Genomic DNA, 13,353 nt, shown 5'->3' with positions numbered 1-13,353 from the left:
TTTAAATAAACACTGCTAAAACTACCCTCCCAAAAAGCCGCAAATGAGAATTCCATTTCTCTATATCCTTGCCAACAAGGATTTTGTCGACTGCTTTGTCTATTTTTCTACTGAGCACATAATTTTCTTTTCTTTGTTAACAAAAATCAAAAGGGAATGAAATGTAGGAAACAAAATCCAGTGGAAAAAAAATCACATTTTAAATATTAGCTCTGTGATATTCTCACATGGAAGAACTAAGTAATAGTCTCAATTACTAAAAAATCTGTTTTACTCCACCTTAAGTTTTTTTTTTTTTGTACAAACATCTCAGCAATAGCACATATGGGCTGTTGCTGAGGGCACAGGTGCTTTATGGGTGTGGGGCTGGGGGATGGGCAGGGGATAAGGAAGGTTGATGGGGAACAGTCCTGGCAGCCCAACAGTGGGATGTGCGTGGGTTCTCTGGACAGGCCCTGATCCACATGGGAAGACACTAGTCAGTCACAAAGTCATGGGAGTGGCACACGAGCTTGGCTGTTTGCCCGCACCATTAAGATTTTAAAATCCATTTAAGTAACAAAGAGTAATATAAAGAAATAACTAAAAATACCAAAGGTCAAGGTTTAAAAGATATCAAATACTTCTCTGAAAACACTTTTCTGACCTATATTTTATATTTTATTCTTGCTTTAATTATATATACATATAAAAATGTGAATATATGGATATACAGACCTTAATAAATGAAGTGTTCTTGAAAATTTTAAATGGAAAACCAGTTAGTTTTAATTTCTTCACAATTTTTATGGATTTATCAAGATCAAGGACAACTCCTGTGGCAGCTATCCGGAAATCGGGCTAAAATAAATCCCCAAAATTTGAATGTAAGAATAATACCAGCAAGAGAAAAATTACAATTTTCTGTGATGCAACAAATTACAAAAGTGCAGTTCACTTACAGTCACCTATGAAGGAACAAAAAAGAACATCTGAACTTGCAAAAAGTAATCTAAAACTATAATACATGTAAACCACACTAACGATGGTAACTTGAGTACTTTCCTGAGGGTAAGTCATGGTAACATAATTCCACAATAATGGAATGAAAATCATACTTTGGTTGCAATGTTTCAAGAAGCCAAATTTTGGAACTACTGGGGAGATTCCATCTGCTCATTATTCTCTTTTCTATTAAATGGGGCCAAAAAAAACCAATCTGATTGACCAAACGAATACTGTGTGAGCATACTCTGTTAAACAAGCACCACCAGGGTATGTCTAGGTCTGGCTGCTATATGCACATATCCCCAGAACCTAGTGCTTGACACATGGTGAGCAATGCTTAAGTATTTTTAATTAAATAAGTACAAAAATGCAAATATAAAACGTTATCAATACCACTAAGAACTCTTCTCTATTCCTATACCCAACTTAAAAACAAAAACAAAAAACATGTTTACCATCATGCCACTGACAGACTGTATTGCCAAGAAGCCAGTTCCCTGTGGTGTGATAGGACCTTAAAGAAAACAGAAAAAAATATATACAGTTTATTTTAGATTCCATTATACACACACACACACACACACTCTCTCTCTCTCTCAAACAAAAGGGAAAAAAAAGAAAAAGAAAAATCTTATTTATTCAGACTTCATGAAAAGCTATAATAATAAAGCAAAGTTGTAATGATAAAGCCTAAAAAAATTAACCCACAAGCAAGTCATTCTAATCACATTTTACCCCAAAAAGTTGCTCCACAATGCATGTGTTGTGGTGTGTATTTCAGAAGCCTTTGTCTTCCATTGTGGTCTTCGATATAATAGAGTGGAATGGTCTGAAACCTCCTCCACCCCACGGAAAAAATGATCGGATCTCGAGACTTGAGGATTTTCTTATACCAACGATGTTTCTTCAGACGCATCTGAGAGGAGCCATTCAATACAGATTACTAGTGGAGAAGAAGTCCGAAGAACTTCAAAAACAAAGTGCAAAGTCAACAGTACCTACCTGTACATATCCAACATTGCCCTCACTGTTGCCCAAACCCCCCAAAATAATTGGGTAATGGGGGTCAAAGTTGAGCACGAATTCACAGGGGACGTTTTCTATCTCAATCCGGACATACATCCCAGGTCGAAACCCCTCATACTGAACTCTCGTTTCATCATCTTGATCTTCAAATTCTGCTCTGTTACGCTATAGATGAGAGGGGGTAAAAAAAAGCACTCAATTTTCTCAGTCCACAGTTTCTTAGTTTCCAAACAACTATTTCACACTTTTTCTTCTTTCTTTAAGCATCCAACACCTTCTCGCTCATCTTCACTCTCAAATGATGACTTTTTCCTAATTCTCTCAAATATTAAAGGAATCTGAAGCAACTTCCACAATCAACCCCAAGCAAGATTTACCCTTACGTCCAATGCTTTATTCTAACTCTACACTGTCCAATATGGAGGTCACCCATGGCTATTTAAATTGAAATAAATTAAAACTAAAATTAAAAAGTCAGTTCCTCAGTCACACTAACCATATTTCAAATGGCCAATATCCACATGGGGTCAGGGGTTACCACATTAGATAACACAGATAACAGATTTCCTTTATCAGAGAAAGTTATACTGGACAGCATTGTTATAGGTTGTTTTTCTATGTTCTTATTTAATGCCAAACTTCACTTGCACACTAGACAACTCTTTATTTATACCAACAAAATTTCCCTCTATTATTTTTCTCTATTTTAAAACCTTTCTTTTAACTCCATATCCTCCATCAATTAATGCCCCATTTCTGATTCTTTCTGCAGTAAAACTCCAAAGTTTTTTATAGTCACAGTCTCCAGGTCCCCCCTTGCCATTCTCTCTTAAATTCTCCACAATTGGACTTTTGCCCTACCATTCCATGAAAACTACTTGTCAAAATCAGTGGTCAATTCTGTCTTCATCTCAGTTAACACAACAGTAGGATTTGAAATAATTCATTACTCCTTTCTACAAAAGATTTCTTCCTTCTCAGTGGGCACTGCAGGGTTCCCATTGCTCATTCTTCCTCTTTGCCCAAACTCTGATGTGAAGTTGTTCAGTCCTGGTCCCTGCCCCTTCTGTATTCATGCTCAGGCCTCCAGTTATCTTACCTCATCTCATGATGTAAACAGCATCTATCTGCTGAGGCCCGGACCCCTCTCCAGACTCCCAGAGGCCTACGTGACACTCCACTTGTCTAAAAGACATCTTCAATGTAACCTGAACTCTTGATTTTCCCTGATAAACTTGTGCCTCCTAAATGCCTTCCTAGCTTACTTATGATAACCCAATACTTCCAGTAGCTACCAGTTAGTCATCCTTATTTCCTTTTTCACATACCTCACATTCATCCTATTGATCTATCTTCAAAATAAAGTATATCCAGGATTTGACTACTTGACTCACCTCCATTGCTACTCTCCCTAAAGAACACTGGTGTGTGAATAAGCATCACAGGCCAAGAATCACCTGCCCATGCAGTTGCAGGGAGCAGTAGTCAGAATGTTAAGCCAATGCTTGCATGTAAATAACCATATTGCCTCAAATCACTACACTCTGAGATCCTCATAAATGGAACCATTTCTCAATCAATTCTGTGTCCTCAGAACCTAAAGCTTGGTATAAAGCAGGTACCGGTATTTTTCTGATGAACTTCTGACTGAAGAAATGGCTTGGTGACTGCCTGAATAAATACACTCACATGTATCTCAACTCAGAGAAGTCCAAATGAGAGGCAGAGAAGGAGGCATTCACAATATCATAGACTTTAAATGAAGTGGATATGAAGAGAGTTTCCTTACCTGGGCTTGTTTCTGCATTTCTCCTTTAAGATCATCAAAATATGTGCTTTCTCCTTCATCATATTCTGCATCAAACATCTCCTTCAGTTTTCGCTTCTTGTCCATACGTTTTTTCTTGACACCTTCTTCTGTGTTGAGCTCAATTTCTTCCTTAACTTCTTCTTCTGCATCTTCAATCTTAAATTTCCAGAAAGGAAAAAGTTTGTAAAAGTTTGTAGAGCTCTTTTCTTTAAACATTAAAGCAATAAAAAGGTTTTATCTGAGCTGCAAAAATCTTAGTTATGATCATCATGAAAAACAAAACACAGCCTTTGGTTCTAAATAACAAGTAGAGCTACAGAACACATTTAGACTTCTGAATTATAATGAATTTTGCCATTCTTTAATTTGGCTCAGAACGCTAACAAGTATGAATAAAAATGACAGCAACTGTTCCCAATCCAGGTGTTCCAGTCACACTAGTCTAAAGAAGTACTAGGGAGAATAGGGAATTAGTGTTTTAAGATGGTACTTAAATTTAAATGTACAATGAATGAAGACATCAAGAATTTGGTAAATAATGACCATAACAAGAAAGGGTAATGACTGCTATCCAAAAGATCAAGAATAACAAATCAACAACCTTTTATTCACCCTGCATCCCCCTATCTTCACACTTTTGGGAAGGAATCCACTCATCAGCAATATACAGATAAGAAATAAGGTTTGCATTTCTCAATATGGGCCTCCCTCAGAACATACTAACCATGGAGCAAGACCCAGGGGCTGAAAGCTGCCCATGCAAAATCATACCTGAGTGTCTGGATCTGATGTTCCCTTGTGCACATCCCCTGTTTCAAGGTCTTCAAAGTCACCATATAGCTCCTCTAGGAAAGATTACGGAAATGAGTTCTCATGAATGGAGCCAAGTGTGACAGTGTGACACCGTCACAGCTCCATGCAGAATGGGAAGTCCTCAGTCTACTTTGTTTTGATTGTTCCCATTACTGCACATACCGAAACAATCCTACACTTACATAGCCTTTTTTCCCTTCTATGTTATCAATATTTCAACATCTGTTCAGGTTAAATAAATGGACACAATCCACATTTTCATACTTTTTTTCAAAATGCCACTCAGCCAAGAGCTCCTTTTCCAGCATAGGTAATAGACAATCTCCATATCAGAGACACACACACAGAGGTGTCATGTAGGTGGCCCTGCAGGTGAGTCCCCAAAACAGCAGTTCAGAGTCTGCATTGAACAGCCATGGCTTAATAACAGCATGTGTGGAAAAGACTCAATAGTAAGTTCAACACATAATCACGTGAATAGCGCAGAAAAATCTTAGATTATGTAATGTATAGAACCTACAATAGGATCTTACTGGAAACACAGGACCAACCAGCAGCATGAGAAAGGGACGTCACCTGGGAGCCGGGCTAACAAGCGGTCAGGGGAGGTATTCTCCCCAAAGGGTCTGCACCTCCTCTACGCCCAGAAATACATTGGGTGGCCAGGAAGTACCGGCAAGGAAGATCCCACCACAGCAATCACACTGGCCTGGAGAATCTTCTCTGTCCCCAGGGGCCAAGACAGCAATTCCCACCTAGATGCACATTTACGTGTTCTAATCACCCCGTTTACATTACTTTGTTAATGTCAGCCCTGGGAAACTAATAAACACGGTAATCTCAACAGACAGATGACAAAAGGCATTAATTAATGCAGAGTAAAAAACTTCTAGGAATAACCATAATAAATATATGATGACGCATAAAGTATTAATGAGAGCTGGAAAAGATTTAAGTAAGGGCAGAGAATGTCCCTGGAAGGCACTATTTGCTATTAAAAAAAAAAAAGGCTTCAATTTTTCCTTGCCCTACAAATTTAGACATTCCAGATTTCAGAATGACTTCTTTCAAAGTTTACAGCTTGGGGCCTGCCCTATGGAATTAGAACTTGCCAATCCCCATAGTCACATGAGCCAATTCTTACAATAAACACTCTCTCCCCCATCAGTTCTGTTTCTCTGGAGAACCCTGACTAATACAGAGAAGGATGTCTATAACCTATGTATGAATGTAACAAGCATGCTGTAGAACATTCTAGTAAAATACCATTTTTGTTTTAACAAAAAGGTATACCACATTCTTAATACTGGTTATATCTTCATGAGCTGGGAGTGGCAGTGGAAAGGACTCAGGACTATAACATACAACTTTATACACTGCTTTTATTAAAACCTTTCTGTCTGAGTAATGTATAGGTGTGGTTTTCATGCTTAAACAAAAATATAAGAATTCAATAGAGGCTAATCTAAAAGAACTTCAAGTGTGAATGGTTAAAGAAGTTAGAAAAATAATTTTTAAAATGAGGTGACTTGCCGTACTGGATTTCAAAAAGTGTAATAAAACTATTTAACAGAGAAAATAGTATGACACACTGGCATGAGAATTAAGAAATGAACAACACAGAAGAGATGACCCTGAGTGGACACACAGATGCATGTATGTGTACATGCACAAATACACATGAAAAGAATGTAACATTATTCAAACAACAGTTGTAGAAAATGATCTGCAACCAAAATTAAGTTGATTTTTACCTAAGTTCTAGCTGGAATCAACTTAAATGTACAAAATGAAATGATGGAAAACTAGAATAAGTCATACAACATTTAAGTGCTTTGGTGACTGTGCTGTAAGGGTTAATTCCAGGGTTAGGTCCTGGAATAAGCCTAAGCTGTTTTGCTAAAGTTCCCTCATGACACGGACCCCTGGTCCAGGCATGAAATACATTAATTAATAGTGTTCCTTTGCATCCACAGATTCAAGGAGTTCGGGGCCATTTGCCCCAGGAGCTAGTCAGCATTGTTTATTGATAACATGAGATTGAGGAGGTAAGACCTTGGGAGAGCTCAGGTGTTGAGGTGGCTTATGTAGTAGGAATAAGCCCACGAGACAAGCAAAACGTGAACTTCAGCCGAGATCTTAGGCTCACTGGTTCTCAGGTGTTCAATGAGAGTACGCCCTACCACAGCCTTCAGAGGCAGTAAGAAGGGGGACGCCTAGCCTCTCTGGGCTATAAGGCAGCCTTTAGTGCTACTGCTGTATTGTGTCCTTTTTCTGTAGAAAACTGAAGATTTGAAAGCACTGTCATTCTGGGTCATGCAATCTTCTTTAGCAATCGAAACCTGTTAAAACTGCTCCTACTAGTGTAGTGATATAAAAGGAATTTCTGTAAGGAAAAAATTTAATGAAAAAGAAATCCCAAAGAAAAAGATTAGTAGACCTAACTAAATAAAAATTTTAAAACTTATATTTAATGTAATAGTAAACAAAATGGAAAACTTAAATGAAAAAGGCAAGAAAATATGTGTAGCAAATTCACGATACATATCCTTTAGAGAGGAATTCTTTAGAGAGAAACCTTACAAATCAGTAAATAACACATTAGCATCCCCATATAAAAAGAGGCACAGGACATGAATAGCAATTCACTAAAGAAGAAATGCCACTGCTGATAAATCTTAAGTAAATGTTCATATTTACTAGTAACCAAAAAATGCTAGTTCAAATAAGAAAACATTTTACATACATCTATCAAAATGGCCCCCAAACTTTCACATGGACACTACTCAAGGCTGAATGAAGGCACAAAAATAAGTACCATGACACACTGCTCAAAAGAACATAAATAAGAACAACCTTCTGAAAAGTCATTTGGCAATCGAGATCCTTAGAAATGACCCAACGATTCTAACTTTTATGAATCTACCTTATGAAAATAGTAAATACAATGTAAGAATTACTTTAAGGTGGTCCAATACAGAGTTCTTTATAATATGGACAAAGTACAAAACTACTTAAATGTCAAACAGTACAACTGTGAATTAAATTATAACATGATAGAATATTTATATCATTGAAAATGAAATTTTACAAAAATTTAGTGACAAAATTTATATAAAGTATGATTATAATTAGAAATAGTAAATTTGTATGAATGTATGTGTAAATAATATTTTTAAATGACTAGAAAGAAATATTCCAAAGGTTAACAAAGGTTTTCTATGGGTAATGGAATTCTGGTATGACTCATACTGTATTTTTGGTATTTTCCCTTTTATTCTAAATTTTCTAAAATGCATCCTACTTTAGCATCAAAAGGAAAAAATAAATCTCGAGTGTATTTTTTATACAAAAAATTATTTTTAATAAGTGCATGATTAAATGTTAGGAAAACTTCCCACTTTTCTTCAAAGTCCAAAACTAGTAAGTTTCTTTGATTAACCAGGGGAGAAAATAAGACCACCCTTGAAACAAGGAGGACCAGAACATTAACCATAACTTCTGCCAGACTCCAGAGTATACCACAATTAACTATTACTTTCAACTTGATTATTATATAAAATACAAAAGAAAACAGTATAGAGAAGACAGACTTTCTAGAAGAATGCAACTGTTTACTTACCATCTTCTGCTAAGATCTTGGCCGCATCTTTATCATCTTCCCATTTCCCAGTCACGAAGCAATCTCTGATACTGTTCATCACCTTATATAGAAAAGTCAACACTTAGACAACATGCTCCAAACACTCCACAACTGCTACTAAGAAACAGAAGTGGGCTACAACTTCCCTTTAAATACTTCTCAATCCACTTTTACGGATATTCTCATTCCAAGTGGACCTATGAGATAATTTTACCTTCAGTGTAGATAGTATAGCCATAGAAATAAAAACATATACATGTCATAACATTAAGCAGTGGAGGGGAAAGCACATTAGCCCAGTGACCTCATAAGTAAACAAACAGGTAATTTCTGATTCCACTGACTTTCAAAGTTCATTCATGTTTTAAGGCAAAAAAGACAGTATTTATACAAAGGTGGTCTTCCTATTTGTTAATCCAAATCTATCTCTGCTGTTTGAAAGCTTAATTTCCTAGACCAATAATAATATTCTGACAAAGACACAATGTCTTGAATGGGCACTGTACAGTGCAGAGAAGACTGGATGGGTTTGCCAGCCCCCGATGTGCCAGTATATAGATGCAGTGGGTTCTGGGTGCACCACATAAATGCTCCCTTCAGGGCCAAGGCACCCATCACACAAGTTTCGGGAGTGTGGACTACTGGTAGCTCACAGCCATCCTTTCTCAGGAGGGAGCTAGCTCCTGGCAAGGTAACCCTGGGGCGATTCAATAAACTGGCTGAGGCTTGGTGGAGTGTGGGTGTGGTTTCCCAGTTTCAGAGCTCCCATAGGTTTGGCTGAAGTCTTTATTGCACTGAAGTTCAAATTTCCATCTGTACAATACTGATTCTTTTGTGCCCTCCTCAGATTGCTCCTGAGAGTACTACAGAATTTTATTCTGTACACAACTCTGCATCTCAGAGTCTGCTTCCCGGGGAACCTGACCTAAGATAGCACATGTCATTCATTCCCAGTGAATTTTGGTCATGACTTATGTTTTTCATACACAACTTAACTCTCAAAGAGTACCCTTAAAGCTAGCATGGTACAATGAATGCAAGAGCAAACGTATTCATTTATTCATTCCTTCATGCCTATAATTACTCACTAAATATTTCCTGAACACCCACTTTACACCAAGACATTTTGTAGGCACTGAATGGCAAACTGTTCCAACATGATCCTTGCTTTCATAATTTACATAGGGTAACCAAACACCAAACAAATAAAAACTGACCCTCTCATGATAAAAACACCCAACAAACTAGGAATAGAAGGCAACTTCCTCAACCTGATAAAGGGTACCCATGAAAAGTTCAGAGCTAACATCATACTTAATGGATATTTTCCCTCTAAGATCAGAAACAAGACAAGCATGTCCACTCTCACCACTTCATTTCTAAAATTGTACTGGAGATTCTAGCCAGGGCAGTTGGGCAAGAAAAAGAATTAAAAGGCATCCAGGGTGGAAAGGAAGAACTAAAGCTAAATCTATTCACAGATGATATGATATTGTATTTGGAAAATCCTAAGGAATTCACTAAAAAACTATTACAACTGATAAACGAGTTCAGCAAGATCATTCTATAGAATGATACAAGAAATCAACTGTATTCAACAATCCAAAAAATGAATTGTGAAAATAATTGTATTTACAATAACATCCAAAAAAGGGGCATAAATTTAACAAAAGAAATGCAAAACTTATACTCTGAAAACCACAAAACATTGTTGAAAGAAATTAAATAAAATCTAAATGAATGGAAAGACATCCCATGTTCATGGATCAGAAGACTTCATATTGTTAAGACGGCAATAACCCCTAAACTGATCTACAGATACAAAAGCAATTAATTACTATCAGAATCCTGGCTGACTACTTTGTAAAAATTGATAAGCTGATCCTAAAATCAATGTGGAAACCCTAGGGACTCAGAATGGTCAAAAGAATCTTCAAAAAGAATAACAAAAGTTGGAGGACTCACACCTGCTTATTACAAAGCAACAATAATCAGTACAGTGTGGTACTGGCATAAGGATAGGCATATAAAACAATAGAACACAACTGAGGGTCTGAAATAGACCCATATATCTATGGTCAAATAGAAAAACAAATAACCCAATTACAAAAATGGGCAAAGAATATGAATAGATACCCTCAAAACGATTTTGACAAGGGTGCCACGATAACGCAAGAGGTAAAGAATAGTCTCTTCGGAAAACGCAAAATCCACACACACAAAAATGAATTTGATCCCTATCTCATACAATATATAAAAATTAATTCAAAATGAACCAAAGACCTAAATGTAACAAATAAACATTAAAGAAAGAACATAGAGGTAAGCCTTTGTTACCCTGGATTTGTCAATGGATTCTTAGATATGATACCAAAAACAGAAGAAAAATACATAAACTGGACTTCATCAAAATTAAAAGCTTTGTGCTTCAAAGGGCACTATCAAAAAAGTGCAAAGATAACTCACAGGGGAGGAAGGACATGAATCCAGTCTCAAATGGAGGTAAAACCGCTGCTTGGTCGCCCCCAGCACAACTCCACCCATTGCTGCCACTGCCAGTGGGAGGAGGGCCATGATCCAAAGGAATCAGAGCAGTTGAGAAAACTGTTTATTGGTGGTCTGAGCTCTGAAACTATGGATGATAGTTTAGAAGAACACTGTGAGAAATGAAGCACACTCACAGATTGTATGGTGATGAGAGACCCCCAAACAAAATGTTCCAGAAGCTTTGGTTTTGTTACTTACTCTTGTGTTGAAGAGGTGGGTGCAGCAATGTGTGCTTGACCACACAAGGTTGATGGGTGTGTAGAGGAACCAAAGAGAGTTGCTCTAGAGAAGATTCTGTAAAGCCTGGTGCCCCTCTAACAGTGAAGAAAAACTTTTGTTGGTGGTATTAAAGGAGATACAGAAGAATATAATTTGAGAGACTACTTTGAAAAGTCTAGCAAGACTGAAGCCAAAGAAGTTATGGAAGACAGACAGAGTGGGAAAAAGAGAGAATCTGCTTTTGTGATTTTCAATAATCATGATACAGTTGATAAAACTGTTGTTCAGAAATATTACAGTATTAATGGGCATAACTGTGAAGTGAAAAAGGCCCTTTCTAAACAAGAGATGGCAGTCTGCTGGACCACAGAGATCGTGGAGGTGGATCTGACAACTCTGTGGGCCCTGGAGGGATCTCTGGAGGTGGTGGAAGGAACTTTGGCCAAAGTGGAAACTTTGGTGGAAGAGGAGGCTATGGTGGGGCAGGTCGTGGCAGCAGAAGTAGTCATGGAAGAGGTGATGGTGGATATAATGGATTTAGAGGTGATAGTGGCAGCTATGGCAGTGGTCCTGGTTATAGCAGAGGGGGCTATGGTGGTGGTAGACCAGGATATGGAAACCGAGGTCGTGGTAGTGGAGGATACAAAGGTTACAATGAAGGAGGAAATTCTGGCAGTGGTAACCATGGTGGTAGTGGGAACTACAATGATTTTGGAAATTATAGTGGAAAACAGCAATCAAATTATGGACCCATGAAAGGAGGCAGTTTTAGTGAAAGAAGCTCAGGCAGCACTATGGTGGTAGTTATGGATCTGGTGGTGGAAGTGGTGGAAACAGTAGGAGAAGGTTCTAAACTCAGTAGAAAATGGCTACAGTTCTTAGCAGAAGAGAGAGAGAGTTCTCAGGAAAGCTGCAGGTTACTTTGAGACAGTCATCCCAAATACATTAGAGGAACTGTAAAAATCTGCCACAGAAGGAGTAATGATCCATAGTCAGAAAAGTTACTGCAGTTTAAATAGGAAACCCTTCTTGTTTAGGACTGTCTTAGCTACAGTTTGCAAAAAGTGCAGCTATTAATTACCATAATATAATGTAGTTATCAATTAGATAGATGTACATTCCTATCTGTTGTAGCTTTTTCTTTTTCTTTTCATTACATCAGGTATATTGCCCTGTAAATTGTGGTAGTGGTACCAGGAAGAAAAAATTAAGGAATTTTTAACTTTTCAATATTTGTGAAATTCAGTTTTTCTACATTTTATTTTAGAAACTTGACAAACTGCAGTTTTGAAGGTGTTTCCTTGTGAGTTAACAAGTAAAAAAGATGGTTAATTACTATTTGTATGAATTTTGCTCGTTAACTGTAAAGAAACACCTGCTGACTTGCAGTTTAAGGGGAATCTATTCTACCCATTTCCAAAACATGATATGAATAGGCATTGACATGGAGAGAATAGATATTTGTATGTTTGCAATGTGTGTTTTAGGTAACGATCAGGATTGGGTATTTAAAATAGCATATTTGTGAATTTACTAACATTAAGATTTACCTTCAAATGAAAAAATCTCAAGATTAAAAGTAAAAAAAAACCACAGAATAGGAGAAAATATTTACACATAATATATCTGAAATGGGACTACATCCAGAATATTTTAAAAAATCTTACAATTCAATAATAGAAAGGCAAATAACCCAATTACAAAAATGGACAAAGAATGTGAACAGACAACTTCTAAGAGGATATACAAACATCCAATAAACACACAAAAACATGTTCGACATCATTCATCATCAAAGAAATGCAAATCAAAACCACAATGAGATACCACATCATACCCACTAGGATGGCTAGAATCGAAAAGTCAGAAAATAACAAAGTCTTGGTGAGCTTATGGAGAAATCTGAACCCTCACACACTGCTGTGGGAATGTTAAAATGATGTATTCTCTTTGGAAAGCATTTGGCAGTTCCTCAAAGGATTAAACACAGAGTTACCATATGACCTAGCAATTCCACTCCCAGGTATATACCCAAAAGAACTGAGAGTGAAGACTGAAAGAAATACTCATAAACCAACATTCACGGCAGCATTATTCACAATTGCCAAAAGGTGGAAACAAACCAAGTGTCTATCAACAGATGAGTGGATAAACAAAATGTGGTATATCTATACAGTGGAATATTACTCAGCCATAAAAAAGACTGAGGTTCAGATATATGCTACAGTATAGATGAACCCTGAAAACAGGCTAAGTGAAAACAGTCAGTCACAAAAGACTCCAAAATATATGATTACATTTATAAGAA

General features: G+C 37.1%; 1 protein-coding gene across 1 annotated transcript in view; it reads right to left on the bottom strand.

Annotated features, from left to right (window-relative positions):
• BMS1 (BMS1 ribosome biogenesis factor) overlaps positions 1 to 13,353 on the bottom strand; it is a 64,549-nt gene that overhangs the window by 30,770 nt on the left and 20,426 nt on the right. The window contains exons 13-19 of the mRNA XM_037803929.1: positions 8,259 to 8,340; positions 4,595 to 4,668; positions 3,803 to 3,979; positions 1,990 to 2,178; positions 1,723 to 1,903; positions 1,443 to 1,501; positions 686 to 840 (exon numbers count right to left, since the gene is read on the bottom strand). Coding sequence (XP_037659857.1) covers positions 686 to 840; positions 1,443 to 1,501; positions 1,723 to 1,903; positions 1,990 to 2,178; positions 3,803 to 3,979; positions 4,595 to 4,668; positions 8,259 to 8,340 — 917 coding nt within the window. The remainder of the gene's footprint in view (positions 1 to 685; positions 841 to 1,442; positions 1,502 to 1,722; positions 1,904 to 1,989; positions 2,179 to 3,802; positions 3,980 to 4,594; positions 4,669 to 8,258; positions 8,341 to 13,353) is intronic.

The sequence above is a fragment of the Choloepus didactylus genome, chromosome 15 (assembly GCF_015220235.1).
Source record: "Choloepus didactylus isolate mChoDid1 chromosome 15, mChoDid1.pri, whole genome shotgun sequence".
Lineage (NCBI taxonomy): Eukaryota > Metazoa > Chordata > Mammalia > Pilosa > Megalonychidae > Choloepus > Choloepus didactylus.
Note: the sequence above shows the minus strand (reverse complement) of the source record. Positions and strands in the feature narration are given on the sequence as shown.